The sequence below is a fragment of the Martes martes genome (assembly GCF_963455335.1).
Source record: "Martes martes genome assembly, chromosome: 11".
NCBI lineage: Eukaryota > Metazoa > Chordata > Mammalia > Carnivora > Mustelidae > Martes > Martes martes.
This window is the reverse complement of record NC_137899.1, coordinates 106,781,742-106,808,344: the sequence shown is the minus strand read 5'-3', so window position 1 is coordinate 106,808,344 and position 26,603 is coordinate 106,781,742. Positions and strand designations below refer to the sequence as shown.

The 26,603-nt window shown below is 62.6% G+C and overlaps 1 protein-coding gene across 2 annotated transcripts in view; it reads right to left on the bottom strand.

Annotated features, from left to right (window-relative positions):
* Nucleotides 1-13,124: 13,124 nt before the first annotated feature.
* Nucleotides 13,125-26,603, bottom strand: part of DNAJB6 (DnaJ heat shock protein family (Hsp40) member B6) — a 61,784-nt gene continuing 48,305 nt past the window's right edge. The window contains exons 9-10 of one of the 2 annotated variants that reach the window (XM_080818826.1): nucleotides 20,513-20,728; nucleotides 13,125-14,454 (exon numbers count right to left, since the gene is read on the bottom strand). In XM_080818826.1, the coding sequence (XP_080674952.1) occupies nucleotides 14,372-14,454; nucleotides 20,513-20,728 (299 nt within the window). In that variant the 3' untranslated portion in view covers nucleotides 13,125-14,371. Of the gene's footprint in view, nucleotides 14,455-20,216; nucleotides 20,729-26,603 lie in introns of those variants that run through there. The other variant, XM_080818825.1, reaches the window with a different exon arrangement.

Sequence of the window (26,603 nt, the reverse complement as noted above, 5' to 3'; positions counted from 1 at the left end):
CACACACACACACACACACACAGCACACACCTACTTATCCTCCCAGACCGACTGACCTCTGGGTCTGAGCCTGTGACCCCAAGTCACCCCAATCACCCCAGGAAGAGAAGGTGCCCGCCAAAGTCCCAAGCATGAACTTGCCCCCGTCTAGGTGAGGGGTGCGGCCAGCTTGAGTCCACACTTGGCCTGTAGCGGGGTCTGGCCGCGTTCATGCGTCTGGGGTGTCCGTCACCCTCCCATCTCCTCTCACGGCCCCAGCACGGGGGACGGCCCCAGCGGGGCTGTGTTACCACGAGCGAGGCCATTGGGGCTGAGAGGGAGGGTGCGCGGGGCAGCCGGACCCCGGATAGACAAGCCTGTACGCCCTGAGCCACCAGACGGACCAATGCCAGGAACCATGGAGGGAAACCGAAGTGGAGATTCGAGCCAGGAAGGACGCCCATGGAAGGGCCACAGGCACTCGCTGCCCCCATTCGTGTGCTCCCCTCCCAGTCCCCCAGGACCGGTTGGCACCCAAACCGTGCTGGGGGCAGGGCGGCTCCGCGCATCCCGGGGAACCAGAGCTGAAGGACGGGTGGCTGCAGCCGCTGTGGGGGACGCTGGGCACCGTCCACAAGCAGCAGCACCCATGTCCCACCGGCTCAGCCGCCCCCAGACAGACGTCTGGCTTCGGGGAGGGGTTCGAGGCTGCACTGAGCACTGCCTCCTGGACCCTCCACGCACACACCGGACTGCACGTCTGCTCGGGGCCTGGGTGCTGGCTGCACGTTTCCCTAATGGGGACTTTCTGGGCTGGGTATTATACTTCCATAAGTGGTTTTTAGAAGGCTCTAGCCAGGGCCCTCTCTGAGGCCCGCTGCCTTGGGCCCTGGCGCACAGCCACCTGCCGATCACGGCCACCCAGGGCCCGTGGCACCCCTCGCCTGGTTCTCCCGACATGATGGCTCCTGGAGGCCACGGCCACTGAAGCGGCCACTCCCGGGGACTCAGCCCAGTGTTGCCCCCTTTGCCAAGACTACAGTAGCAGACACCAGGGACGTGCAGGGTCCCCACTGTCCCCATGAGACAGAGAGAGAGCCTAGAGCAAAGGGGAGGAATGAGCGAACCGTTCAGCGGGTGAACCTCCCACTGACCACAACCTCGGAAGTTCAAGTCACTCCCAAATGGGAAAACGGGGCCCTTACGACAGGCCGGCCCCAGCCAAGGAGCCGACCAGCGGCGGCCCCCAACCTGATCCCTCCCCAGGGACACCAGCGCTGAGGTCCATGCCAGTCTCAGCAAGAAAGGACCCCCAGGTGCTGGGGGGAGGGGGCGCCCCTGACCTGCCCCGGCTCCTCCGCCGTTTACCTGGTTCCCGCTGCCTCCTCTCTGGGACCCTGGGACCAAGGCTCCATCCTGCGAAGGCCCCCCAAAGCTCCCCCGCTGCTTCCACTGTGTAACTGCCTAGTGACCTGTCTAAGGTCCATTGTTCCGTGACTTTTCCTATAAGAACATGTTAAGGGACGCCTGCGTGGCTCAGTCGGTTGGCGGCCAACTCTCGAGGTCGTGATCTCAAGGGTGTGGGATTGAGCCCCGGGTTAGGCTCTGTGCTCAGGGGGGCGTCTGCTTCTCTTTCCCTCCCCCTCTGCCCCTTACCCCAGGTGCACCCTCTCTCTATAAATAAATAGATAAATAATAAATAGATAATCTTTTAAAAAAAATCAGTTAAAACCAAAGAAGAAAATCATCCAGTTCAACTTTTCAACTCAACTCAAAAGCTGTGTCAGTCTGTTCCAATGACCTACGAAAAGCGCGTGTTCTCGCATTTCTTGACACCTTGTACCTGGTCGTTCTGACAATCAATTTGAGGCCAAAATTAAGTCTGAGTAGCTCCGAAGGCCGGTGCTCCAGCCCACGCCCCCCCACGCACCCCCGAGAGCACACCGGGCCCCCGGAGGCAGTGAGGACTGCGCACGCCCCACGGGCAGCCCGCCACCTGCCTGGCCAGGCCCCAGATCCGCCCTCAAATCAGCCCCGGCCCTGCCGGCTGTGCCTCGAGTCTGAATGCACAACCCCTCCCGCTGGCCCCTGCCGTCCACCGAGCGCTTTCTCCAGGGTGTGGGCTGAGCAGGACAGGAAAACGTTCACAAGAGTGTGAGCAACCAAGGAAGAGCTGTGACAAAACCGCCGACGCCGCTAAATGAGCAGAGCCAAGAAAGGGAGGGACGCCGCTGCCCACGGAAACGCACCAGCTGAGACAGCACCTCTGGAGGCCGGCCCCGCGCCCCGAGCCCCGCGCCCCGAGCCCTGCGCCCCGAGCCCTTCATTCCGAGCCTTGACCCTTCAGCCCTGCGCCCAGCCCCATCCCTGTCACGGGCTCACCCCACCCGACTTGTCATGTCAGGACACCAGGGAGAGCAGCCAGGAGTCCGTGTTGCAGCCGCACGCCAGTCCCATATGGGCCACCGCAGCCCAGCACCACGGACTGGGCCGTGGAAACAGCGGCAGGAGTGTCCCCCTCCGTCCGGAGGCCAGAAGTCTACGACGCTCGGAGGCTGAAAGGGAGGCCCTTCCTGCCTCCTGCTTCCTGCTGGGGCCGCCAATCCCCACCTTGAGGCCGTGTCATTCTGGCCTCTGCCTCCACCGTCGTGTGGCCTTTTTATAAGAGCATCAGCCGCAGGATTGGGGGCCGCCCGGCTCCAGTGAGACCCCCCCGGCTTCCTCACCCCTGCTTTGTCGCAGCTCGTGTTCACAGACTCGGGGGTTTAGGACTTAACCCAATCTTTCTGGAGGACGTGACACGGCCCGCAACGATCCCACTCCCAGGAATGACGGCAGACGCTGACTCTGGCGCCCTCGCGCTCCCCGGGCGCCGGCCACGGGCCCTGACAGCAAGTGGGGGAGGCAAGGCCTCTCTGGGGGCAGAGGGGACCGCGGAGACATTTCTCCCTCCACGAAGCCGGGAGCCGTTGGCCACAGATGGTTCGAGGCCACGGACGCGGCCCTCATCCCTGACGCCCGTCTGTGATGATCGTCGGGGCTTGGGCAGGCGGCACAAGCAAGGCTGAGCCACCAAGCCGGTGGGAAACGGTGGCGGAGCCTCCCGGCAGCACCGCAGCCAGACCGTGTCCCCGGATGGGTCAGAGCTGCCGGGCGCTGCAGGCCACAACCGCGGGACACGATCACCAGAACGCGCTCCTGCGCGCGAGCCTGGACGGTCCTTTCAGAGCCCAGACGTCTCCGGAACATTCTTCCCAGACACTGTCCTTAGAAACCCTGACCCGCAGCGCGGCTTTCCCTAAGTGTTGCCTCAGAGCAGGGCGCTCCACGCCGCGGCCCTGGGCTCGCGCCTCTCACGGCCCGGCCGTGGGCGAACAGTCGCCAAGGCCCGGCGCCGGCGCCCACGCGGCGTCCCCGTCGCTCTGCTCGCCAGACGGGTCCCCAAGCAGCCTCCGGCAGCCGCGACGTTGCGGGCCCTCTCGCAAGGGACACGGAGCGGCCCCTCCCGACACCCGCGCTCGGCTCAGCCCCGGGTAAGCGCGTGCCCTCCGCCTCGAGGCGCGCATGTGTGTGTAACACTCGGAGCGCAGTGTGGACAAGCGTGCCGGGACTCGCATCGCGCCCCCACGACGCCCCCTTCGCTCGCCCCCGCGGGGACAGGAGGCCCGGGGCGGACACGACGTCACCCTCTGCACGAGGGAGCAATGCCCGGCGGCCGCGGGCTGTGGGGCTTTCGTGCCGCGACAGCCAGGGTCCGCCCCGCGTGTCCTAACACCCCGCCTTGTGCCGACGGCCTGCCGGGCTCCGGCCGACACCCGAGCGCGAGAAGACGCCGTGCGGCCCGCGTGCGTCCACGGGACCAACGACACGGCGGACGGGCGCGGACACCGCCAGCGGCAGACACGCTCCTCTCCCATCGGGAGGGCGGTTTCTTGATGTCGCTGTCGTCCGCGCGCCCGCAACGAGGCCCCGGTCACCCGCAGATGGGCAGGAGGCTTCCACAGACGACACACGCGACCGCGTCTGACTGACCGCCGGCCCGGCAGCGCCTGCGCAGACCTGCCCAGACCTGCCCGTGCTGGCGGCCCGAGGCGTCCCAACTAGCAGGTCACCTTCGAGACGCGGGCTGCCCGCACCGCCTTCCACACTGAAAAGAAAGGGTTTTCCACGAAAACAACAGAGAAAACGGGGGCGGCCGCACGTGCTCCCAGCTCGGCCGTCCTGGGCACGCTCGTCGCAGCCCATCGCTGCACACACCAGCGCGCCGAGACAAAACCGGTTCTGCGCCGCCGCCTCCGAGGCAGAGCAGGAGGCGAGAGTCCCAGTTTGGGGCAGTTTCTGGAATGTGGGGAGCCGTCCTCCCCTGAGCGTCCACAGACGGCCGCCACAGGGGCCGCGCCGCCGCGCCGGCTGCCCAGGCCAGGCCACACCACGCAGCCCCTTACTCCACACGGGATTCCTGCCGCTTCAGACCCGGCTTCCGTCCCTTCCGCGCGACCGCGCTGAGCTCGCAGTGAACCGCTTCGAAAACTCAAAGCGCAGGCGACAGGCGCTGACCCGGCGCTCACCGTCCAGGGCCTGGGCTTCAGTGGGCGGCTCCGCCGGTCCGTGGTCCTGCCCCAGGCCTCCGCCCCACGGGTCCTCGCAGTGGCCGGAGTCCACCACCGTTGACACCGAATGTAACACCTTCACAGCGTTCATCTCGTCCCCAGAAGTGGCAACGAACGTATGTATTTCAGAACTGCCGCCTCGGTGGTAATCATCAAGGATCTTATCCCAGGAAACGCTGGCCTGCGAAAGCCCACGGCCACCTTCCGTGGCATCCTCTAGGGGCGGACTGGGAGGCGCTCCCTAGCTAGTCCGACTCTCTGCCCCCAGCCGGGACCACCGCCAGCCGCCCTCAGGCCGCAGTCGCGCTGACCAGATTGGATTCCAGAAGGAGATTCCCATCAGCCTGCCGATCTGCACGGGGCCTCCTGCTCCCCTCCTGACTAGAGACGGGCCCCCCAGCTGGCCCTCGGGCTCACACCGGGTGCGTTTAGCGGGCAGATGGCACTGGCGCGGACATCCCCCCGGGACACCTGGTCCCCACGGCTCTGGTCAACGCGGCTAACCGGGAAAGAAAAGCAGACGCAAGAGCCCGCAGACACGGTGCAAAGTGGGTTTCCTTCTAGCCCGTGCTCTGATTCTCCGGTGCGTGGTTCTGGACGACGGGGTGCACGGCAATACTGCGGCCTCTGCGTCTGAGCGTCGGGCCGGGCGGCACCGCGGGGCACGCGCACACCGGCCGGTCCGCCCACGCCCGCGCCCAGCTCGCCGCCCACCACGCCGCTGCCCCGCCAAGCCTCACGCATTCCTACCTGCTCTTCCAACAGTTTTTAGGTCAAACACTTAACGAAGCTGAAACCAATCCTAACGGGAAGAATGTGCTCCTCTGGACGGGTCGGTGACAACGGGGGGTTTCCTCGGGTGTCAGTCACCATCGTAGCTAAGGCGGGAGGTTTTGTTCGAGTGGAAGATGCGGCAGCAGCCTCAGAGTGCGCGAGTGTTTCAAGCAGGAAATGGGGGCGGGGGAGGCTCTCCCTTGACTGGGACTGGGACTGGGGCGGCTTGGCTCTTGACCCACGTCTTCCCTCTTTCTTTCCCCCATCAGCTGCGGTTTTGGCCTTGGTTGCAGTAACGATCTGGCAGGAAGTGAAGGACGGGGGGATGCGAGAAGTCACCTGTCCGATGCTCCGAAGCTCAGGACAGGAACACACTGCATGCCCGGTGAGGTCACTCGAACACAGACCCGCGCGCCTACCCGGGTACCACTGATGGTGGACACCTAACGGACCAGCTACACTTAACACCAAGGGCCGCCACACAATTCCAGGACGGGTCTCGTCAAGCACAAAGATGAGAGGACTCGTCCGTCTGCTCCCGGCGAGTGCGGGCCCCAGGTCACACCTGCTAGATTCAACATTTCTTCCTACCGCCACTAGTGGGGGCAGGGGCGGAGTTCGTGGGCGCCAGAAACATTGACGATAGATTTTCTCTATTAGCCCAGGAAACCACGAATTACCACTTGTCAGATGTCACAGGAGTGAAAAATGTGGAAATATTCTTGGCATGTGGGTGTAGAACAAAAAAATCCCAAACTTTTGGTACAACCTAATTTCATCTCCTCAGATCGTGTTCTTGCGAGTCCTTTGACGCGTTATTGAGAAGGTTATGAGACTGGATGGTGAATGTGCGCCGAGAAAAACTCCCCACTCTGCACGGTAATTACTTTACTCTACCAAGGCGTCCCCTCCCCCCCAGCCCATCTTAGTCTTGATTAATTTGACCATTAAAGTCTAAGAATAATGTACTCTGCTGCGTGTTCATCCGTATGTGCATGCGTGTGTGAGCGTGTCTGTGTGCATGTATGAGCGTGTATGCATGCACTTGTGTGCACGTGTGTCTGTGTGTGCATGTGTGCGAGTGTGTGTGCGTGTGGGCCCGTGTGGGCGTGCACGTGTGAGTGTAGGCAGGTGTGTGAGCGTGTGCGCGTGTGGGCCCGTGTGGGCGTGCACGTGTGAGCGTAGGCAGGTGTGCGAGTGTGTGTGCGTGTGGGCCCGTGTGGGCGTGCACGTGTGAGTGTAGGCAGGTGTGTGAGCGTGTGCGCGTGAGGGCCCGTGCAGGCATGCATGCGTGAGCGTGTGCAGGTGTGTGAGCGTGTGTGCGTGTGGGCCCTGCGGGCGTGCACGCGTGAGGGTGTGCAGGTGTGCGAGCATGTGCGTGTGGGCCCGTGTGGGCGTGCACGCGTGAGCGTGTGCAGGTGTGTGTGCGTGTGGGCCCTGCGGGCGTGCACGCGTGAGCGTGTGCAGGTGTGTGCGTGTGGGCCCTGCGGGCGTGCACGCGTGAGCGTGTGCGTGTGTGCGAGCGTGCACGTGCACGCGTGCGGCTTGAGGTGGAGGCTCCGCTGCCCAGTCCTGGTTTCCGTTGTGGAGGCGCCCTCGTGTGGCCACGGGAGATACTGCACCGTATAAACCGTCCTACAGACACACTGACGGGCCGTCCATGCCGCCGTTTCTCTACGGGAGGACGTTCGGTAAAGAAAAGCTCCCACTAACCTACGTCAAAATACGGAAATGTCTTAGAAAATACCCGATTTGGGGGGCGCCTGGGTGGCTCAGTGGGTTAAAGCCGCTGCCTTCGGCTCAGGTCATGATCCCAGCGTCCTGGGATGGAGCCCCACATCGGGCTCTCTGTTCAGCAGGGAACCTGCTTCCGCCTCTCTCTCTGCCTGCCTCTCTGCCTACTTGTGGTCTCTGTCTGTCAAATAAATAAATAAAATCTTTTAAAAAAAAAAAAAAAAAGAAAGAAAAAGAAAATACCCGATTTGGGGTCTGAAAGTTGGGATGCTCAAGTATGAAGCCACGGAATCCACATTCTAAGGCGAATTTCGGAGAGCAGCTTCCGCAGGCCGGCGGGGTCGACGGGGCGGCGTCGGGGCAGCCCTCCCAGATCGCCATGCACGGGGCACTCCCAGCGCTGAAGCTCGCCCCTGCCATCCCCGAAGCAGGTCCGGAGCCCAGAGGGCCGAGACCCACACTCCCCGTGGAGACCCCCTTTCCTGACGCTTCTGGCCCCTCGTGCCCCGGGCATCTGGTCACCCGCTCTCGGCCTCAGCCTCCGCGTGGCCTCCTCCCACTCGTGTCTGTGTCTCAAGTCTCCCTGTCCTTCCTCTTAGGACACCCGTCCGTGGCTTCGGGACGACCTTAATCCTGAGGCTCTCGAGATCCTTGGCTGGATCCTGCCTGCGAAGACCCGGTCTCCGCACCAGGTGACGGTCCCGGGTCCCGGGTTAGGATGCCGACGTACGTTTCTGAGGCCCCCGTCAACTCCTGCAGATGACGCGGGGGCCTCGGGGAGGGGCGGGGCGAGCAGTCAGCTGCGGCAGACGGGGGCGGGGCGGAGGAGGCGGCACTGGGCTCCCCGAGGTCCTCCGGCCAGGGAGCTGTCCACGCGTCCCTCAGAGCCCTCCTCCGCAGAGCAGACCCTCCTTTCGGCTGCCTCCGTCAAGACTCCAGCCCCTGCCCAGTGGGGACCCCAGGTGGACAGTGCGGGGCTTGCCTAAAGCAGCGAGAGCGGACTGCCTTCCGTAGATCAACGGGGCTGTCCCCACTCCACAGGCTGATGGCCCCGGGCTGGCTCCTCATTGGCTGTTTCCTCAGGCACGGTCTCGGGGGATGAGGGACAGGAAGAAAGGACTCAGGACTCCCAGAGCCAAGGGTGACAGGAGACAGCCAGCCATCAGGTAAGAGAACATGTGCTGAGTGACAGGTGACCACTGCTCAGCATGGACGCAGTCGTCACGCCAGGCCCATCCCTGGCCCAGTCCCCCACTGCTCATTCAGCGGGGCCCATGGGCCTGGCAGGGGAGTCGCAGCCCCCGCACTCTCCTTGGAACCGTCTGTGTCCAGGCAGGGCTGGCGACGCTGGGCTCGGGTGATGCCGTGTGCTCTGCATTCAGCACCGAGTCCAAGGTCTCGCGGTTGCTGCGGGCTGCGTCCTTCTGGCCCATCCCCCTGCCAGCCTCACCTCCTCCTGCTCCACCCCAAATCCTCCCCTTCTCTGGGCTTACTTCCGTCCCTCCAGCCTGCATCCCATGCCTTGGCTTAGCCCATTCTCCTTGCCCGGACACCTGCCTGGCTGCCCTCTTGCCCTCCAAGGCCCAACAGTTAAGCTCCTACCCACCAGCATGTGCCCCTCTGAATTCCTCCTGTAACGTCTGAGCCCACGGCAGGGGGCATAACAAGGGTAGGGCTGGGGGTGATTTATCCTGCCTGTGGACCTCACCTCTTGTCCCCTCTGCAGGGTTGGGCTGCAACTCATATAGCTATGCCTCTGGGGTGCTGGACACATGTTGGACATAGTGTGCATTAGATGGACGGACAGTGGGTGGGTGTACGGATGGGCAGTTGGATGGGTGGGTGGATGATAGAGGAGTGCATGGATGGATGGATGGGCAGGTGAACTGACAAATGGGTGGTGGATAGGTGGGTGGATGGACGGACGGATGGATGGATGGACAGATGGGTAGATGGATGGGTGGATGGATGGACAAGTGGGTAGATGGATGGGTAGAGGGACAGATGGATGGACAGACGGATGGATGGACGGACGACTGGATGGGTGAGTAGGTAGGTGGGCGGGTGGGTGGATGGATGGATGGATGGACGGACAGACAGGTGGATGGATGGATGGGTGGGTGGATGGATGGACAGTTGGATGGACGGACAAGTGGATGGATGGGTGGATGCGTGGGTGGGTGGATGCATAGATTGATGGACAGACGGATGGATGGACGGACGACTGGATGGGTGAATAGGTAGGTGGGCGGGTGGGTGGATGGATGGATGCAAAGGTGGACAGATGGGTGGACCGATCCACTGTTGGTGGCCCCTCCTCCACGAGATCAGTGGCAGTGGGGCAAAGAGCTGGTGGCAGCAGCCGGCCCAGGAAGAGAGAAGGGTGTCCTGGTTCCAGCCTTTGTTGGTCATCCAGAAATGAGGCCTGCACTTCTTTGGGCCTGCAGTTACGCTGGGAAATGAGAATGTGGGAGCTATGCTGCCTTTTCACTCCCTCTGTATAGCTCCTGAGTTTCTCCCAAAGGATTTTAATGTATCTGGTCCCTGAAACCAAACTGACCTCCCTCTCCTGGCACATTCTGTTGTCACTGGTGGGCCCACCGTGCCCTCCTGGGCAATGGGGCATGCCCAGACCAGAGCCTTCTGCCGAGCCTCTGTCATACCGGCACACCAGGCCCAGACCAGCACCCAGAATTACTCTGAGTCCTGGAATAGCCCATTAAATACACACATTTCTCACAATCACCAGCACTGTCATCCCTCCGGACAGATAAGGCATGAGATTCAGGGGCGCCTAGAGAGCTCAGACTGTTAAGTGTCTGCTTTCGGCTCAGGTCATGATCGTAGTAGGATCCTGGGATCGAGCCCCGCATCAGGCACGCTGCCCGGCGGGGAGCCTGCTTCTCCTCCCACTCCCCCTGCTTGTGTTCCTCTCCCACTGTGTCTGTCAAATAAATGAATAAAATCTTAAAAAAAAAAAAAAAAAGTTGTGAGTTTCAGTGTCCTGGGATGGGACTCCAATGGATGGAACACGAGATAGATCTTACAATCCGTAAGTTCATTAGGGGACTGGAAAGAGAAAGCATTTGACCACCATGCTGTCCTCGGAGGGAGCGAGCGCACAAAGTGGGTATTGGAGGAGCCCTGGGAAGGAAAGACGCATTCCTCAGGCTTTTGTGTTCAAAGTTCACTTGGCAGACACAGAGCGGACCCGGGAAAATTGTCTTTCCAGCATCCCACCCCAGAAAGCAGACAGAGAGCATGCTGGAGAGATAGCATACAGTGTCTGGGGTCTACTCGGTAAGAGCAGGACAGCCAGATCCCACTTGGCCCAGCCCTGTGGACACTGAGAAACGCACATGACCTCCTAGAGTCTGGGCTCTCCTTTGTAAAGGGACAGGATAAGGCCGGGCAGCCTCGGGGCTCCCTAAGAAACACGGTGTCACAGCCCACACAACTTCCCAGGAGGAGAAGCTCCACCCTCTCCAGGCAGCCCAGGCCTGCTGCTCTGGGATCAGCGGCAAGAATGGGGACATGGGGAGGTGACACCCCCAGGGGCAGGCGGGGACTGGAGGGACACGCCCCCCCCCCCAGCCTGGGCTCCATCAGGCTGAGGAGAAATGTCCCCAAACCAGGCCGCTGGACAGGAAAAAGCGCAGGTTCTCTGTAAGCCCAGCCCCATCCCTCCAGACCCAGATGGCTGACCGCTACCCCGTCCACCAAACTCACTCTCAGGAACGGGGAAGATGCATTGTTCCATGTCATCCGGGGCCACCCCGTGTCACCCGGGGCCACCCCGTGTCACCGTGTAACGGCTAGTCGGTCAAAGAAACAATAGTTTTCATGCCATAAAAACTGAATTTCATTTGTTCGCCAAGAACGAATGCTGCTGATCAAGCAAAACCTCTAAGAATCCCAGAGACAAAAGCAAAGAATTAAGGCCGATGGGCCAGTGGCTGACAGGCCGCGATTAGCCTGTCCACGGCCGGGTGAGGGCGCAGCAGGTGATGCGAGGGCCAGGCGGTGGGGCCGGGTCCAGAAAAACAGCCTGTCCGTCCTGACACAGCCACTGTCCAGGAGGCGTCTGGGAGGGGACCCACTGCTGCCTCAGGGCCCCCGGAAGAATGGTCCCCGGTGGGTCTGGGACAGAACGCAGCTGGGACAGGACGCCCTGACTTGCGACACGAGGCTGGAGCCGTCTGTGGATGGACAGCGACGGTGCGAGGCTTTCTCGGAGAAGCCGTGGTCAGGGGCACGGTCAAGCAGACGGCCCTCTGCGAAGGGTGCCAAGCTGGGCTTCGGTGAAGCCCGGACCCGTGACAAGGAGAGGAGGGCAGCCGCCTTAGCGTCCAGCCACGTCGAGGTCAGTTCGCACGCCGTCCCCCGAGGGCATCTTCGGCAGGCACAGCGCTGGGAGGAGGCTCCTGGCTGCCACCCCCTAACATTCAGCTGAGAATCTCGTCGAGCACACACGTGGAAGGACGAGCAGGGAAGGTGGGGCCCAGCTGGTGCCCCAGGTGCAGGCAAGAGTGAAGAGGGCACTTGGGGGGACCCAGGGGGCAGGGTCTGTAGGAGCCCGAGGGACACGCAGGAAACAGATCCAAACCATGGAGGCCTGGGAAGGGGCTGGGAGCCTGGCGTTGCCGCAGGGCCCAGACGGCCCACTGTGGTGCCCACGGGGGCGCCCAGCATCGGCAGCTCCTTGCATGACCGTCTGAGCCCAACCTCACTCTCACCCAGCAAGATGGGAACCGGGCACAGGCAGCAGGTGCCGAGTGGGTGCGGGGGGCCTGGAGACCCTCGGAACAGCAAGCAGACAGAAGGTTCTGCACCCGAGCCTCTGTCGTGCTGGGCGGCAAGAGGCCACCTCAGGAGCCCTGGGCATGTGATTAACATCATGCCCCCCCTTCCCAGACGGTACCGGGTCATGCTCCTGGTTCCACCACCGCCCTACTGCTCCGGGGACCGGGTGCAGCCACGCAGGACCCCTGGGCGCTGTCCGTAAAATCTCCCGTGAATGCGCAAGGGTCTCAGAACCACGTGTGGAAGTGTCTGTTCAGAGTGAGCTCTGCAGCCGGGACAGGCAGGTGTGGCACATGGCCCTGGGAGTGTGAGCGGCAGTTCCTCATGGCACCACCACCCCCCCAACCAAGTCCCACAAGCTCTGTCTCCAAACGGGCCCCTCAGTGTGAGGACACTGCGGGTGGAGGCCGGCGTGTCCTGCCCTCCGCCACGCTCGATGTCTGCCGAGTGCCCGGGAAACCCCTCCAAGAGGCCAACCAGGCATCAGAGCCCTACGAGAGCTGCCCGCTGAGAACTGGCCCCCGGACCCCAGGCCTCTGCACAGTTGCCCACCTGGAGCAGGGGCGTGAGCTCACACACTCTTCCGCACAAGCCACGGGACCTCGGTGAGCCGTCTGTACCCAGCACCAGGCCTGAGGGCTGCCCGCCTGCAGGGCCGTGTGAGGCCCGGGGGCCCCGAGCTGGACGGAAGTCAGCTCCAGGTGTGGCCGGAAGACATCGTCCCACAGATGTCATGTCCTGACGTGACTGGCCTCAAAGCACGGCGACGGGCCAAGGCTATGAACCTTGCCTCACACACTCCCCAGGTGCCAGGAGCAGATCCCCATGTGCGAGCATCGTACAAACACCCACAGGCCACATGTCCCCTTGCGAGAGGCTCTAGGTCCTTTGTGGGCCTCTTTATCCCAGAATCGTGTGGTTCACAGGGTAGCCCTCGTCACGCTGCGCCCGTGGCCCGGATGGGCGCAACAGCACATGTCCCCCAAGTCCTCTGCTGTCCCCTCCCTGCCAGCCAGCCTCGGTCTCACCCGAGGTCAGCTCAGCGGGAGTGCAGTCCTCACACAAGCCCTCACCCTACAGTCGTCCCAAATCCAGCCACCCGCCCAACCAGCACTGGATCGCTCCTGACTGCAGGATCGAGACACCGGAACAGTCTTCACTGTTAACGGCTGGTAATGGGGCGACGTGCAGGCATCAGGAAGGACGTCACGGGAGCAGCAGCATGGTGCGTTTACGTTTTATTTCTGTAGGTAGCACTGAAAACACAGGACACCTCCACGGGCACGTTTCCCCCATAAGCAGTGAACACCAGTCCACACCACCTCCCACCAAAGCCAAACCAAGCCAACCTGCCTGTAACAGTCGTCTTAAATTCAAAGGCTGCACCCACTGGTGGCCCTCGCAACCCTGACGCGGCCACAGACACGAGTCCCCGGCTCCCCTCGCTCCCACGCAAGCACGACGTGAGCACGCCCTCGTGCCGAGGAGGGGGCGGCCCCGGCAGGGCGCGTGTAGGAAGGTGAGGGCTGTGCAGGGTCTGGTCAGGAGCAGAGGGTTAAGCAGCAGCTGATCATGCAAAGACAGAAGCTCAGGAAACCGCACAGAATCTTGCCAGGAAAAATGTTTGCAAAGGAATCAATGTTTACAGGTGGACACACGTTGTTCAGCCTCCCTGTTCGTACCTGCGCGTATGTGTGTGTGTGTGTGTGTGTGTGTGTGAACACCTCCTCCGTTCTTCCCTAGCATCACCCAAATTAAGAGCCAGAGATGACATTCACCCAACAAAATTCTGTAGGATCCTGTGTGTATGCTAAGAATTAAGGGTCCAAGAAAAAAAAAAGATGAGCTTTACCAAAAATTAAACCGTCTCTGAAGTTAAGTTCAGGCTAGAGACTAAAACTACGATAAACGTAAGGAATGACTTTGTATCTAAAGTGAGTCACCCCAGGGCCCCCACGGGCCAGGCCAGGCCAGCTGCTGAGCTGCTAGAAGGTCGAGCACCCCACCATCGCCCCCGTCTGAAGGACAAGCACCGTGGTGGCGGTCACCCGATGCACCAGACCGCTTGGCCACCCCGCCCTTCCCTGCGCGCTAGCTCCCAGAAATCTGCGGCCAGGAAGGAAGGAAGTCATTCCATGAACACACACGCCGTTCTCTGCCTGCACCTGTCACACCTCAAGAGCTCGAAGGAGCCCAGCAGCTGGTGGCTGAAAGGCTACAAAGAAGGAGCTGGGTCCCGAGCCACTCCGGGAAGACGCGATCGGATTTAGTGCTGGGAGAAGCGAGGGCCGTCGGGTAGGCTCCACACCTGTGCCACCGCCACCCACGACCGTCACTGCCGGCTCCTCCGCGTCCCGTGCTGAGGTGTGGTCTTGGGACAGAGGCAAAGCAGGCGGCGCTAGCGCGTGCACGCGACCACACGGAGCCGGCCGGGGCGCCGGCTCGGGCAGCGAGCGTGGCCGCGAGTCCGTCTAGTGGTGGCCTTTGGTCGACTTCTTCTTCTTGGATTCGTCTCTCTGCTTCTGCTTCTTCCTCTTGCCACCTTCTTTGGATCCTAAGGAAACACGGCTCGTGAAACACTGTGCACAACAACGGCTGCCTCCCCACTAAGAGGCCGACGTGTTTCCAAATACTCCCCCGCATTTAGGGAAAAAAAAACCCACACGGTAAAGTCAGTCTCTTGCTTCTGTCCAGGCCACACCTGGACCCCAGCAGGAGCCCCGGCTGCCTGGTTCCACCCCACAGCGAGGCCTCTGACAGGATTCCAAGAGCATCCCAGCCACACAGGGGGCGGGCGTGCAGCCCACGCTCCCCTCTCCTACCCTCCGACAACCCCACCCCACACCCGCGCGAGACCCTGCGCCCCAACCAAGAGGGGCGGACACCGCCCCAGGCGACGGGCTCCCTGTAGCCCCGGCCAGGCCAGAGTCCCATCCACAGGGGCAGCCCGGCTGTGGGCTGGACTCCTTTCCCTGGCTCTGGGCCATCCGTTCCCTCGCTTCCTCTGAGGACGAGAACCTTCCATTCCCCTCGGGCCGTGGGCTCCAGTGCGCAGAGGGCGAAGGAGCGACAGGCGAGCTCTCACGGCCTCACCCCCTGCAGAGCCCCGGCTCCGGGTCTGCAGAAGGGACTCGAGACCTTGTGTGGATGGGTCTGAACGACGTGGTGGCACAACGGCACAGACGAGCCGGCCCACGGGCTGATGCTGGTTTCGGGGAACAAGGCTGGATTTCAACAGCCGGTCACCGTGGGCCTGGGCCTCAACGCCTTCGGGCCCCTGAACCTGCCTGAAGACCACCCGAAGGCGCTCTCGGGATCTTCAAGGACACAGCCACATGGTGGGGCACCCTCTCCTGTCTGGGGCTCAGGCGCGGCCTGTCCGCAGACGCCGCAGGGGCACCACCCGTCCTTCTGCAGAACCAGAACCCCTGGCACGCAGGGCCTGTGTCAGTCAGACGGGGGCCGACGGCCAACGCACAAAGAGCCCCCGACACCTGCCTCCTGAGGCCAGGGGGATGCCCGCGAGGGCAGTCTTCCTGCCCCGTGACAGCACTGAGGGAGATCACACGTGCCTCAGTCACTCAGTCCTCATGTGAATGACGCAGGAGGGCCTGTGCTCCCCGGTCCTTCACCACCTCCCCCCACAGCCCGGGCATCTGCATGTCGCACCTGGGGGCTGTTGAGGCCTGCCAGTCACTATGTCACCGGGGCCGAGCGTGCAGGAAAGCTGCCTCGGGGTTTCCAACAGGGGGGAAGAGACGAAGGGCTAAGCCACGCGGCAGGGCACGGGAGGGGTGAGTCCGGGGAGCGGACCAAACAGCCACCATCAGGGACGAGGGGAGGGAGAGCCACCTGCGAGGCATCACACAGGGAAGCAGAGCCAGTCTGGGGACAGGTCTGTGGGTCTGTTAGTGGACGTGGTTACACCAAGGAGGTACAACAGGGTGACACCAGGGTGGCCCGACCAGTCCCAGGTGGGTCTCCTGTGGAGAAAACTCCGAACGGGATCGTTCCCCTGGGGGGCTCGCAGGCTGGCCAGGAGTGGTGCAGGCAACGGCCAGTGGCCCCAAAGGAACACACAGGGAGTGAGGTTCAGAGGCCTCACGAGTGACTGAAGGCTCGACCAACTGGGGGACAGGGACCCACTGTGGGCGGACTCACTGTGGGCATCACTTTGCAGAGGGGAGGACGGCCTCCTCTCAGACCCCAGCAGACTCGACCACATGTACAATAACCCAAGAAGAAAAAGAAACGCCCGCTATGCTGTCCCCGCAGGCCGGAAGCTCAGGACGCCTGTCAGAGGAAGGTGAGGGAGTCCGTCCCCATCCACGCTCCCCGCGCCGCCTGGGCGTGCCCTACCGAGCTGTCGCTTCCACAACCCAGGCTGAGGGAGGCGGCCCCGGAGGAACATGGTGGGGCCGTAGGGCCGGCAGCTGGGGCCCCCGACCCCCACGCCAGTCATGAAGTCCTAACACCTGACCCAGAAGGGACCCTGAAGCCCCGGGGCACACACCGGGCAGGGCTGGGCTCGGTGCTGCCATGCTCCAGCCCCAGCCACCCGAGAGCACCGGCTATCACAGCACACAGCGACACCTCGCTCCAAGTCCCTATTAACATGCCGCTCAGCAGGCATTTTTAATTTTAGGACGATATCAGAAGAATAACATGGAACCAACTAAAGGAATTTCAGCACAGATGACAAGCTTCTGGGCCTGTGACCCCACGGACCTGTCCCACCCGGGAGGTGCCCGTCCCGTGCGTCTGGGACCCATGAGGGACACTGGCCAGCCCAAGGCTACAGACGGGCCCAAGGCCTCACGGGCACAGGACCCTGCTCAGGCACCAACCGCGACCATCCCGCCAGGTCGTTCCTTCAAAGACAGTGGCCAGCAGAGCCTCAAGGGGCCCGGGGCTCCCCAGTCACTAGACGCAACTTCACAGAGCTAACCGAGAACAAGCAGTCCAGTGCGCCCGGAGCCGCCTCTGTCTGCAGCAGGTGCAAGGGCGTTGGGAGCCAAGGGCCTGGGGCGCGGAGAGGGCCCGAGGCAGAGGCTCCACAGGGACTGGCTACGGTCCCACTCCCCGGTCCCCACCCCAAGCCACACCTGGGGCACAAACCTCAAGCGGCGTCCAAGCCAACGGCAGACCGTCTGCTCGACACGCTGCAAGGCAGCCACGAAGCAGCTTGCACCAGCCCCGTCCCCAGGACGAAGCAGCGGCGCGGTCATGGGGACAGAGACACCCTTCAGGTGTTAAGGATCTGAAACAGCAGGACAATGGGAGCGCGGAGCCTGGACTCCACGGCCCTGGGACTTAGAGGTCGACGCGAAGGTCGGACAGGTGAGGCACGCACCGCTGAGCTCCACGGTAAAGCAGAATCACTGGGATAGTTCCTTCCAACATCTGTGTTTGGGAACAAGGCGTACGAGAGAAGGGGGCCCTCCCGCCACCCGGCGCAGCTGGTCCGTCCACAGAATGGCCACTCGGATGCCCCACACCGGTGCCACCTGGCGCCCAGGGTCCCACACGGGGAACCATGTCAGAGACCGCCACGTGTTTGATGCACCAGTGTCACTGCAGACGCTGACCTCAGGCCTCAAAACCCAGCCGACGCAGCCTTCAGGAAGGGAGGCCGGGAGGCCGGGCAGCCGAGTCCCGGGCACGAGCTCTGCAAGGCCCGTGCACCCCAGCGGCCCAGTGCTTCCTTCGAACCCCCACGCAGGAAAATAAAACAAAGTTCAGGAGTCAATTCTAGGCTTTTGTTCGTGAATTTTCTTCATGTTGAGTAACTTTAATTTTCCTTCTGAACAATTCCGTGTCCCTGGCGCATGCAGTCTACGCGGGGTCCACACATGAAAAGCACGAATCCTTCCTCAACATGGGACTCGGACCATGTCCAGGCGACACGCAGCGTGCAACCCGGACAAGCCTCTGTCCCTGGAAGGAAGCTGGCGGGCTGGACAGGAGGCTGGGGGTGCAGAGCAACGGCACAGGAACGGCCACAACAGCCGGGTGAGACCGCGCCACCAGCCACCGCCCCGCTGCACCGTGGTCACCACCCCTGCCTGCCGTGCACAGACATCGCTGCTCCCTGCACTGCAGCCATCGGCCTGCCGCCCCGTGGGAACCCCTCCCAGAAGCAACAAATTCAGTGTCCCGGGCACAGGCAGGCAAGAGTGCACCTTCAGTGCAGCAGAATCCCCTCCCAGAGCTGCCAGGTCCCCCCACGCTGCACGGCCATCGGCGGGCTCCCAGGGGCCCCTCTGTCCGGGGGCCATTCCTGCACAGAGGTGCCCCGGGAACAAGTTCCTGACTGTGCACTCACCCTGAAGAAGAAATGACCCAAGGCTTGGGAACGTGGCACAAAGCCGCCACGGGACACGCTGGGCCACACCAGAGCACACAGGCTGCACCGCCTGGGGCTGGCGTCCAGGTGTCCTGAGCCCAGGGCTCGTGTGGAGCTCCGGGGCCTCTGCCCCAGCCCCCCTCTACTGCTGACTGATACCCGCATCTGCAACGTCGGACCCCGAACTGCAGATTTGCGCGGGGAAGCAAAGCCTTCTGCCGACAGCAAGGAGACCGCGGAGGGGACGGCTGGACTACTCCAGACGGCCGTCACCAGCTTTGTGCCCTACTGCAATTTTGTGCCACATTCTCTCCTCACTTAGTCTGCGGACCTTCTTTTGGGACAGCTTAGAAGGTAAATCCGTAAGGGGCTCGAGGCTGTAATTTCTAGTGACTTAACCCGACAATCTTTTCAAGACCCCATTACTCATGGTGATTCAACAGCATCAGAAACCACCCCACCCCTGAAAGGTGCTCTGGCTGCCCTGACCCCACCAGGGAGGGGTTATACTCCGGGAACACAAGGCAAGGCCCCAGGTCTCTCCACAGCCGGAGAGAAAGGACTGGACACCATGGGAGTCCGTCCCTGGCCTCTCTGGTCTAAGACTTGTGCCAGGGTCAAATCAGTGCTTAGAGGGGGCCTGATGGTATAAACTGACAAAACCATGAGATTTTAGGGAGAAGAGTCAAAACCCCTATGATCCCAGGACTCTCCAGGAGGCTCATTCCTTCACTCGGCAGATGGAGTCTCGGTTCTAGAGAGAACAAGCAGTCTCGCTGGGAAGCGCGGGCCTCGCTCTGAACTCAGGAGGTGCCCCTTGGGCCAGCTCTGCTGGTGATGGCACACCCCACATCCTGCCGCGGAAGCCTGGCTGTGTGGCGAGGAAGACCACTAGGGAGCCCATGTCTGCACACCTCACTCCTGGGAACGGGGCTAGGCTTATGGCGTCCTTCCAACCAGACAGACAGGACTCCCTAAATCACTGTCCTCACAGCGATTCGTTCAAGCCAACAGAATCGACAAGCCTGCCCCCTGCCCAAAGACTACCCGGTCCCGGGAGCTGACGATCGATCCTGGGAAAATGTCCACACACCCATTCAAGGCAGAATGAGCTCTTTCTGAATTCATACAGCACTTCCGACTCCCTCCATTTGTCATTCAATTACACAGGAAAAGGCTAATGTCTCCCAATGGGCCACCTGTTTGTGTTAGCACCGCTCCGGGCAGAGCTGGGAGCCACGTGTGCCCAGCCCCGTGTACCCTCTGCTGCGGTTTGAAGCCCCAGGACACCCATGGTCAAGCGGGTGGCACCTTCCTTCCGTCCTCCACAAAACCCCGAGGAGGACCAGGAGGGGCAAGGGGCCGCCTGTCCGACAGAAAGTTCGGGGCAGGAAGGGGACAGCTGCGACAGTGCGTTCTGCTGAGGCCCACAGTAAGCCTCGCACATACCGTAACATCACCCTAACACAGGGGACCGAGGACGTATGTCTTCCTCTACTACACAGCACACGACGGTCACGGTGCTGCTCCCCGTGGTGACAACCAAGATGGGCACAAATGGGTCACACTGATGAAGAATTCAAACCCCCTGACCCGGGACTTGAGGACACAGGTCAAAGCCACAGCACAGCCGTCCTCCCAGAAATAGCCCGGGGCCTTCTACGGGGAGCTCACTCCAAAGACCCACCAGGGCTCTACGAGAAATGACAGGCTGAGAAGCCGGAGGAAGGCGGAGCCGGGCTCGGGGGACCAGGTCGTGATCGCCCAGCGCGTGCAGCGCGGGTCCGAGACGCTCCAGCTCCCCCCAGGTAGGCAGGGGTGGGGAGGGCCAGCTGGGGGCTCTGCTGTCCCTGGAACCGAGCGCAGGGGGAGGGATGGGGGGAGGAAGCAAATGCAAGACATCCCGGCGCCAAGGCCGCAGGCGCCCGCGGGTGCCGTGAGCAGCTCGAGCTCAAGCACTAAGCGCAAAGTGACAAAAAGGAACATTTAAGGTAAAAGCAGCACCTGTCATCCTCTGCCCAAGACAACACACTCCATAGCATCATGGAAGACGGGCACCCCATTTTAATTGGGGGATCTCACAGGACGGGGGCCGAGAGCAAGGAGCCTGTGCTCTGAGCAGCCACTGGTGTGCCCCCCCCCGCCCGGCCCCACCACACTCAGGTCAGGACACAACAGCACAGGAGCGATTTCGGTCCTCTCTGGTCTCGGGAGGGAAGGGCAGCGTCCCCGCGGGGAAGCTCCGCCTTGGTTTCCCTTTGCACACCTGCAGAGAGCACGGAGGGGTCCCAGGGGCTGCCGGTGGCCCGCTGTCTGCCTGGCTCGTCCTCCTCTTCACGCATGTGCTGAGACTCGGGTTTGGGCAGGGAGGCCGGCCTGTGAGACCTCGGCGACGGGCCGCTGGCGCTGGCGGGCTGGGAGGGCAGCGCGCTCTGGCCTCTGCGTCGGCACTCCTCCAGGAGCGCGCTCTCATCGGCCACACCTGCAAGCACAGGACGGGGCGGGCGTCAGCTCACAGCTCCTCTCTGCACCTGTCCTGGGCCCCCACGCGTCTGCAGAAGGAAGGGCTGAGTCCACCACCTATGCTCTCCGGGCCTGACCGTAGCCTCTGAGCGGGGGCGGGGAATGGACAGGCCCAGGGCACACCAGCAACGTCACACGTTGTCAGGAGCGCGCACGGCCTACTGAAAGCCATCGGGGGCCAGACTACCCACGACAGATTTGCCAAAATCGACCCAGTGGTTAGCACCCTGCTAGGAAAAGTCTCCAGATGCAGCCTCCCATCCCGTTGCCGGGCAGCCTGGATTCTAGAACCTGTCCCCCTAAGGGGAGGAGAGGTCCGCGGGCCGGGAGGTGGGACCTCACGGCTGTTTCCCTGCCCGCACAGAGCCGAGGCCGCGACCACACAGATCGTCTGTCACCCCAGAGACACATCCAAGGTGGGACCGTCCTCACTGCTTGGAAAGATATGTGTCTACTTGTTGTAGAAACAGAAAGCCGTCTCGCACGTTAGGTAGACACAAGAAGTGACATCAGAAAACAGGCTCTAATCACCACGGAAAGATCTGGATTTCATTCTCTGAAGGCTCTTGACGGCCAGGCGCGCAGCGTAGAGGAAGGTGCCCTCTGAGTCTGCAGATGACGACGTCATCGCCCCCACCCCAGGGAACCGGCTGGGGGGGGCGCCGCTCCCAGAGCCTCTAGTTGCTCTGCCCCGGACAGGGAGGTGGGGGCACCTACCATCCGGGGAGCAAGCATCACCGGATGGCCAGACAGCCCGTGTAGGACCAGAGCCCCATGGGAAGGCCACCGTCTTCCTGGCATGACCTCCAGGTGCACAGGCCTCTACATGCGCCGCCCGTCGGAGCAGCACTGGCTCCACTTCCCAAGACGCAGTGTGTCGGGCCGTCTGCACGTTTCCCGTGACGGGTGCGGGCTCACCGCTCATTCACAGCAGGGCCCGGGCTCGGCGCTGGGCTGAGCGCGTGCCCGCCTCCGTTCCTCCGGAGCCCGCGAAAGCCCTTCTCCCGGATCAGCTTCAGAGCCTCCAGCTCCGGCCCCCAGGCCCTCGTGTGACCTTTGCCCTCACACGGGAGCACCGGCCACTGGAGTCATGGCCACAATGGAGGTGGCAAACCCACACCAGGAAGAGAAATTACTAGAAAACAGGAAGTCTTGGGGCAGCCCGCAACGCGCAGCTGGCACGACGGGTTTTCCAGAGCGAGTCTGAAAATTCCCCCCCAGCTCTGGGCCCAACACGGGCGCTCCGCACGTTCTGGCCCTCGGAGCCCCGGCCCCGCAGCGAGGCCCAGCTACAAGCCCCGTCCAGCTCTCTCCCGCATCCGCACACACGCCCCACCTGCCGACCTAGACGATGTGTCAGCTCTGGGGTCCTTTACGCAGGCGGACCTTCACGGAGGGAGGGAATGCTCGGCGGCCCTCGCGGGGCCAGGGCAGACGTCTCCGGGGAGGACCTCTGACCCACTGAAGGTTTCTCAGACTCAAACCTGAGCTGATGACTGAGTTAGGGGACTAAGAGGACAGGGACTCCCGGACCTGGCAGTCATGTCACTCCGGGGTGGGCGCCTCAGCCAAGGACCACCCCGTGTCTGCAGCAGGAAGGCAGTCAGTGGGGGCCCTAGAACAGAGGCAAGATCGAGGCTGGGGGAGCACTCAGGGGGAGCCCACCGCTTCAGGGGTCTGTGGTCTGCTATGTGGCATCGTGTTGTTTGGGGCAAGTACAACAGAAGTATGGCTCCCAGATACCCGGCAAAGGCCCCAGGGAGTGGGGGACAGGAGTCCCTGATGGGCGGGGACGTGACTTCAAAGCCTGCATTTGCAGTGGGGGTGGAAGAGGGTGGGGAGCCAGGACCTCAGTGGCTGCGGGCGCCCCGCTGCTAGCCACACACAGGGAGGGGCCTGTGGCCGGGGATCCAGAGCACCGGCCAATGGGGTGGCCCAGACACCATGACCAGCTCTGCGCCCTGAATGTTACAAGGCCCCTGCTCAGCCTGCTCTCCACCTGGGAAGGAGGCTGGGACCCCACAAGGAAAACAGGCCGCCCCTCCCAGCCCCACAGTGTCACACCTTGTGATCAACCGTGGGACCCTGAAGAACACGTCAGCACGAGTTCAGAACATGGTCCGGACCTCCCCACATGTGCCTGGCTTCGTGGGCAGCCGGCCCGGACATGGCAGGGGCACCGGGACCAGGGCACATGGGGGGAGCCGCGCCCATCCCCGCTTACTTACCGCACCCAGGGGCACTCGGATCCGAGGCTCTCCCTGCCAGCCACTCCAGCGCCCGTCAGAGAAGAGGTGGCCTTCTCCCTGTCACCTGCACAAGCACCTGCAGCCACAGCTGCCCCGACCACCCGCACGGGGGGGGAGGAGGCGGCGGCTGGTCAGGGCGCAGCCGCTGGCCTTGCTTCCGTCATACGGTGGAAGGCCGCCACAGGGCCCCACGAGCCACCGGCCGGGCAAGAAGCGCCAGGCCTGGGCCGTCCTGCCGCGCCCAGGTCTCTCTGCGCTAAACCCACCGCGCTCCCCGGGCCCGGACAGGCACATGCACCGGCTTCCAGGGCTGCGTCACGTTCTGGGTTTGCTGTGTGGTTAGAATCCCAAAGTCTCTAAGATGTCAAGCTCGACGACGGTCTGAGAACGCTCTGAATATGGAGAGACAGAAAACACACGCACACTGAAGGCTTCCGTGCCCTCCACGAGCTCAGCGGAAGGAGCCACGTCTCCCATGCCTCTCGGATCCGGACATGCTCAGAGCGCAGGAGGCAAGCACGTCACCGACTGCAGGAGGGTACGGGAAGCTGGGGGCTCACGGGGGGCTCACGGGGGGACCCAGGCATGAGGCTCCTGTCCCAAGTGCCCAAGCCCACCCACCGGCTCCGGCCAGAGGCTCGGGGTCTGTCTCCCGTGCTCCCCAGCACATCCCAGTGCCGCTGCAGCTCAGGCCTTGCGCTCCACGAGACGCCTTCCCTCGGGCCCCACTGCACGGGCCCTGCGTTGGCCGTCAGCGCGTGATCAGGGGTGGGCGGCCAGGGCCGAGAGCTAGGCTGTCGGGTCCACAGCGACCCTGTCACAGACAGTGCTCAGACATGCAGCTTAGCACCTATTGTCCCACATGTCACTGTCTTCCTGACCCCACAGTCGACCCTTACGGGGGACACAGTGACCTTTGTGCTCCCCCAGGCCCATCACTCCACCAAGAGCTCCTGAGGTCTTTGGGTCTGGAGCAAGGACCATCATGTCAATGACCCCACAAAATTCCACAAAACTGGACAGTGTCTCAAATACCAGAAAAAATGATTTAGAGAAAGGAGATAAAGGAAGGAAATGAGAAGCAAAGATTAAATCACGGTTTTACCCCAAAATCCTCACTGGAAACTTTCTGCAAGGGCTCAGTCCCCACGGACTCATTCACGCACTCACTGGGCCCCCTACGTGCACACTGAGCTCACAGGCTTGACAGGTCTGTGAAACAGAAAGCCACCATCCTCTCCCGGTCGGTGGCACGCACGCCTCGAGACTGAGGAAGGGGATACAAGTGCTGGTCTGAAGAATGACGGCGTTACACCGGACCGGACCGTTCGGAGCCCCCGCGTAGAGCCTGCGGCACGGGCAGGGGCTCTGGTCCTTGCAGAGGGGCGGGAAGCCCCCCAGGCTGAGTGCCCCCCACCACGGCAGACCCAGAGGCATGGGGACGGGGGAAGGAGAGGGTGGGGCGTCTGGAAGGGGGACACCCCGTGCCCCGTATCGGAATGGACTGGGTTATGAAGGGGCAGGTCAGGCTCCCACTGCTCCCACCTCGTGGCAACGAAATAGGGAGCTTCTGAGGGTTCGTGCCACGCTCAGCTTCAAAGCGGTCCCGTTCACCGTCCGAAGCACGGACAGCAGCACCGGCCGCCGCGCCTGGGCCAGAGCATGCCCGCCCCCCGACCCCCCTTCAGAGCGCCTGTTCCGGCCTCGGTTCCGACCGAAGCCCAGGGACACAGCAGGGCAGGGTCGGGAGCGCTCCGCCTGCCAGCCCGGGGCCGCGGGCCACACGCCTGATTCCCTGCTGGGCGCTCGGGGACGGCGGCGGGCAACTCGCGAACGCACGGGGCCCCGGTGGCACTGACGACTTTCTGAACTAAAACCAGCCAGACGACATCCTCCCTACGTCACCCCCCAGACCCAACGCCACCCTTGCGGAAAGCCACGTTTTACTTCTTTGCTTCAACGCGTTTCTCCAGACGTTCTGGCCTTCGTGAAGTACCAGACCCTACCCTCCCGTGGCACGCACCACGCGGCAAGTTCAGTGGACTGGTTTGTACCGGATGACGCGGACACCAAATACCTGGAAAAAAGTAAGCCGCGTCGAGCTCCACGACCCACACGGAATTTACTATCCCGCTGGGATTTCCGCCGCCTCTTCTCCTGCGCTTCCTGCTGCGGACGAGTCCGAGCACCGTTTTCATTTGGAAAACTAAAGACGCCAGAACTGGTCCTGCCCCCAGCACCAAGTTACAAGATTTAAAAACAGACGCGGTCTGCCAGGCTCCCGGGGCAAAGCACACTGAAGTCAACGGGAAGCTATGAAAGGAATGTTCCGCGGCTGGCCAGGCGCCGGCGACCCGCCACGCGCCTCGCTTCTCTCCCCAAATGGAGCCCAGACACAGCCGTGCACTCTGGCTTGATGATAGGCAAATGAAAACAATCCTCCAGAAATAACAGAATCACTTTTCCCAAATAAGTACAAACCAAGAGGCCTCGGTCATGACTGCCTTTCCACAGTAGGGGCACGGGCGAGGCAGGGGCCACAATCACTGAAACCTTGAGTATTACCACCCAGAGAGTGAGCGGACACAAACATCCAAAAACGCACCCCCGGCCCATCGGAAGATTCAGTCAAACCTCAGGGCCTGGCCTGTGCCGGGTGCAGGAGACCAGCGTGGGACACACGCTAACAGGACATGGCACCACCACGAGGTCGGTGCCACCCACCTCAGGCTCTGCCAGTGCACGGCACCGAGGACCAACGGCAGGGGAGGGCAAAAAGGGACGTGTGAACAGCACAGGCAGCGGCACAGACCGGGACAGGCCTGGGACGGAGGACAGACTGGCCACGGAGAGGCCTGGGACAGAACAGGGAAACAGACGCATCACAGAGCCTCAGATGTTTCCTAAACTGAGGGGGTCCCAGCGCGGGTCTTAACAAGGACTCAGTCCCAGCCCGCAAACGGTGGACACGTGACACTGGGACACACAAGCGGGACCGGGCAGGCAGGTCGGCGTGCCCGCTCGCTAAGGGGGACAAGGACTAGTTCTCCGAGGAATCAGACACCGTGAAAGCACACCATGGCCAATCACCTGAAGGGAAACCAAGTCACAGGAGGGCCCAGGCCCTGGCAGGGAGGGGCTGTAGTGCTGGGAGCAGAACGTGGAACCCAGATCTGGGGTGAAGGCCAGGAAGAGCACGGAGTTTCCCGCCTGGGCCGCGGGGACGTGAGACACAGAGTGCACGTGAACCACAGGAGGGGCCACGACGGAGCAGTCTGCAAGGAAGCCGCACCCCGAAGCCCGGCGCTGCCGGCTCCCCCCAAGTACTTTGGCTGAAGCCAAGACCAGAAGGCACCGCACCACACCTCCTCAGTGTGGCCGCCCCACACGACCACCTCCCCCTCAGCTGGGCCTGGCCCACAGCGCCTCTCCCGTGGCTAGCGGGCAGGCGTGGGTCCTCGACAGGCCTCTGTTAAGACCTCAAAGCTCGTGTGTGGCGTCGGCCGTGTGGCGTTCGAGGCAGCACAGCGGGCAGCCTTCTGAAAAACGCGGGGGCGGCCACGGATGCTCCCAGGGAGACCCCAC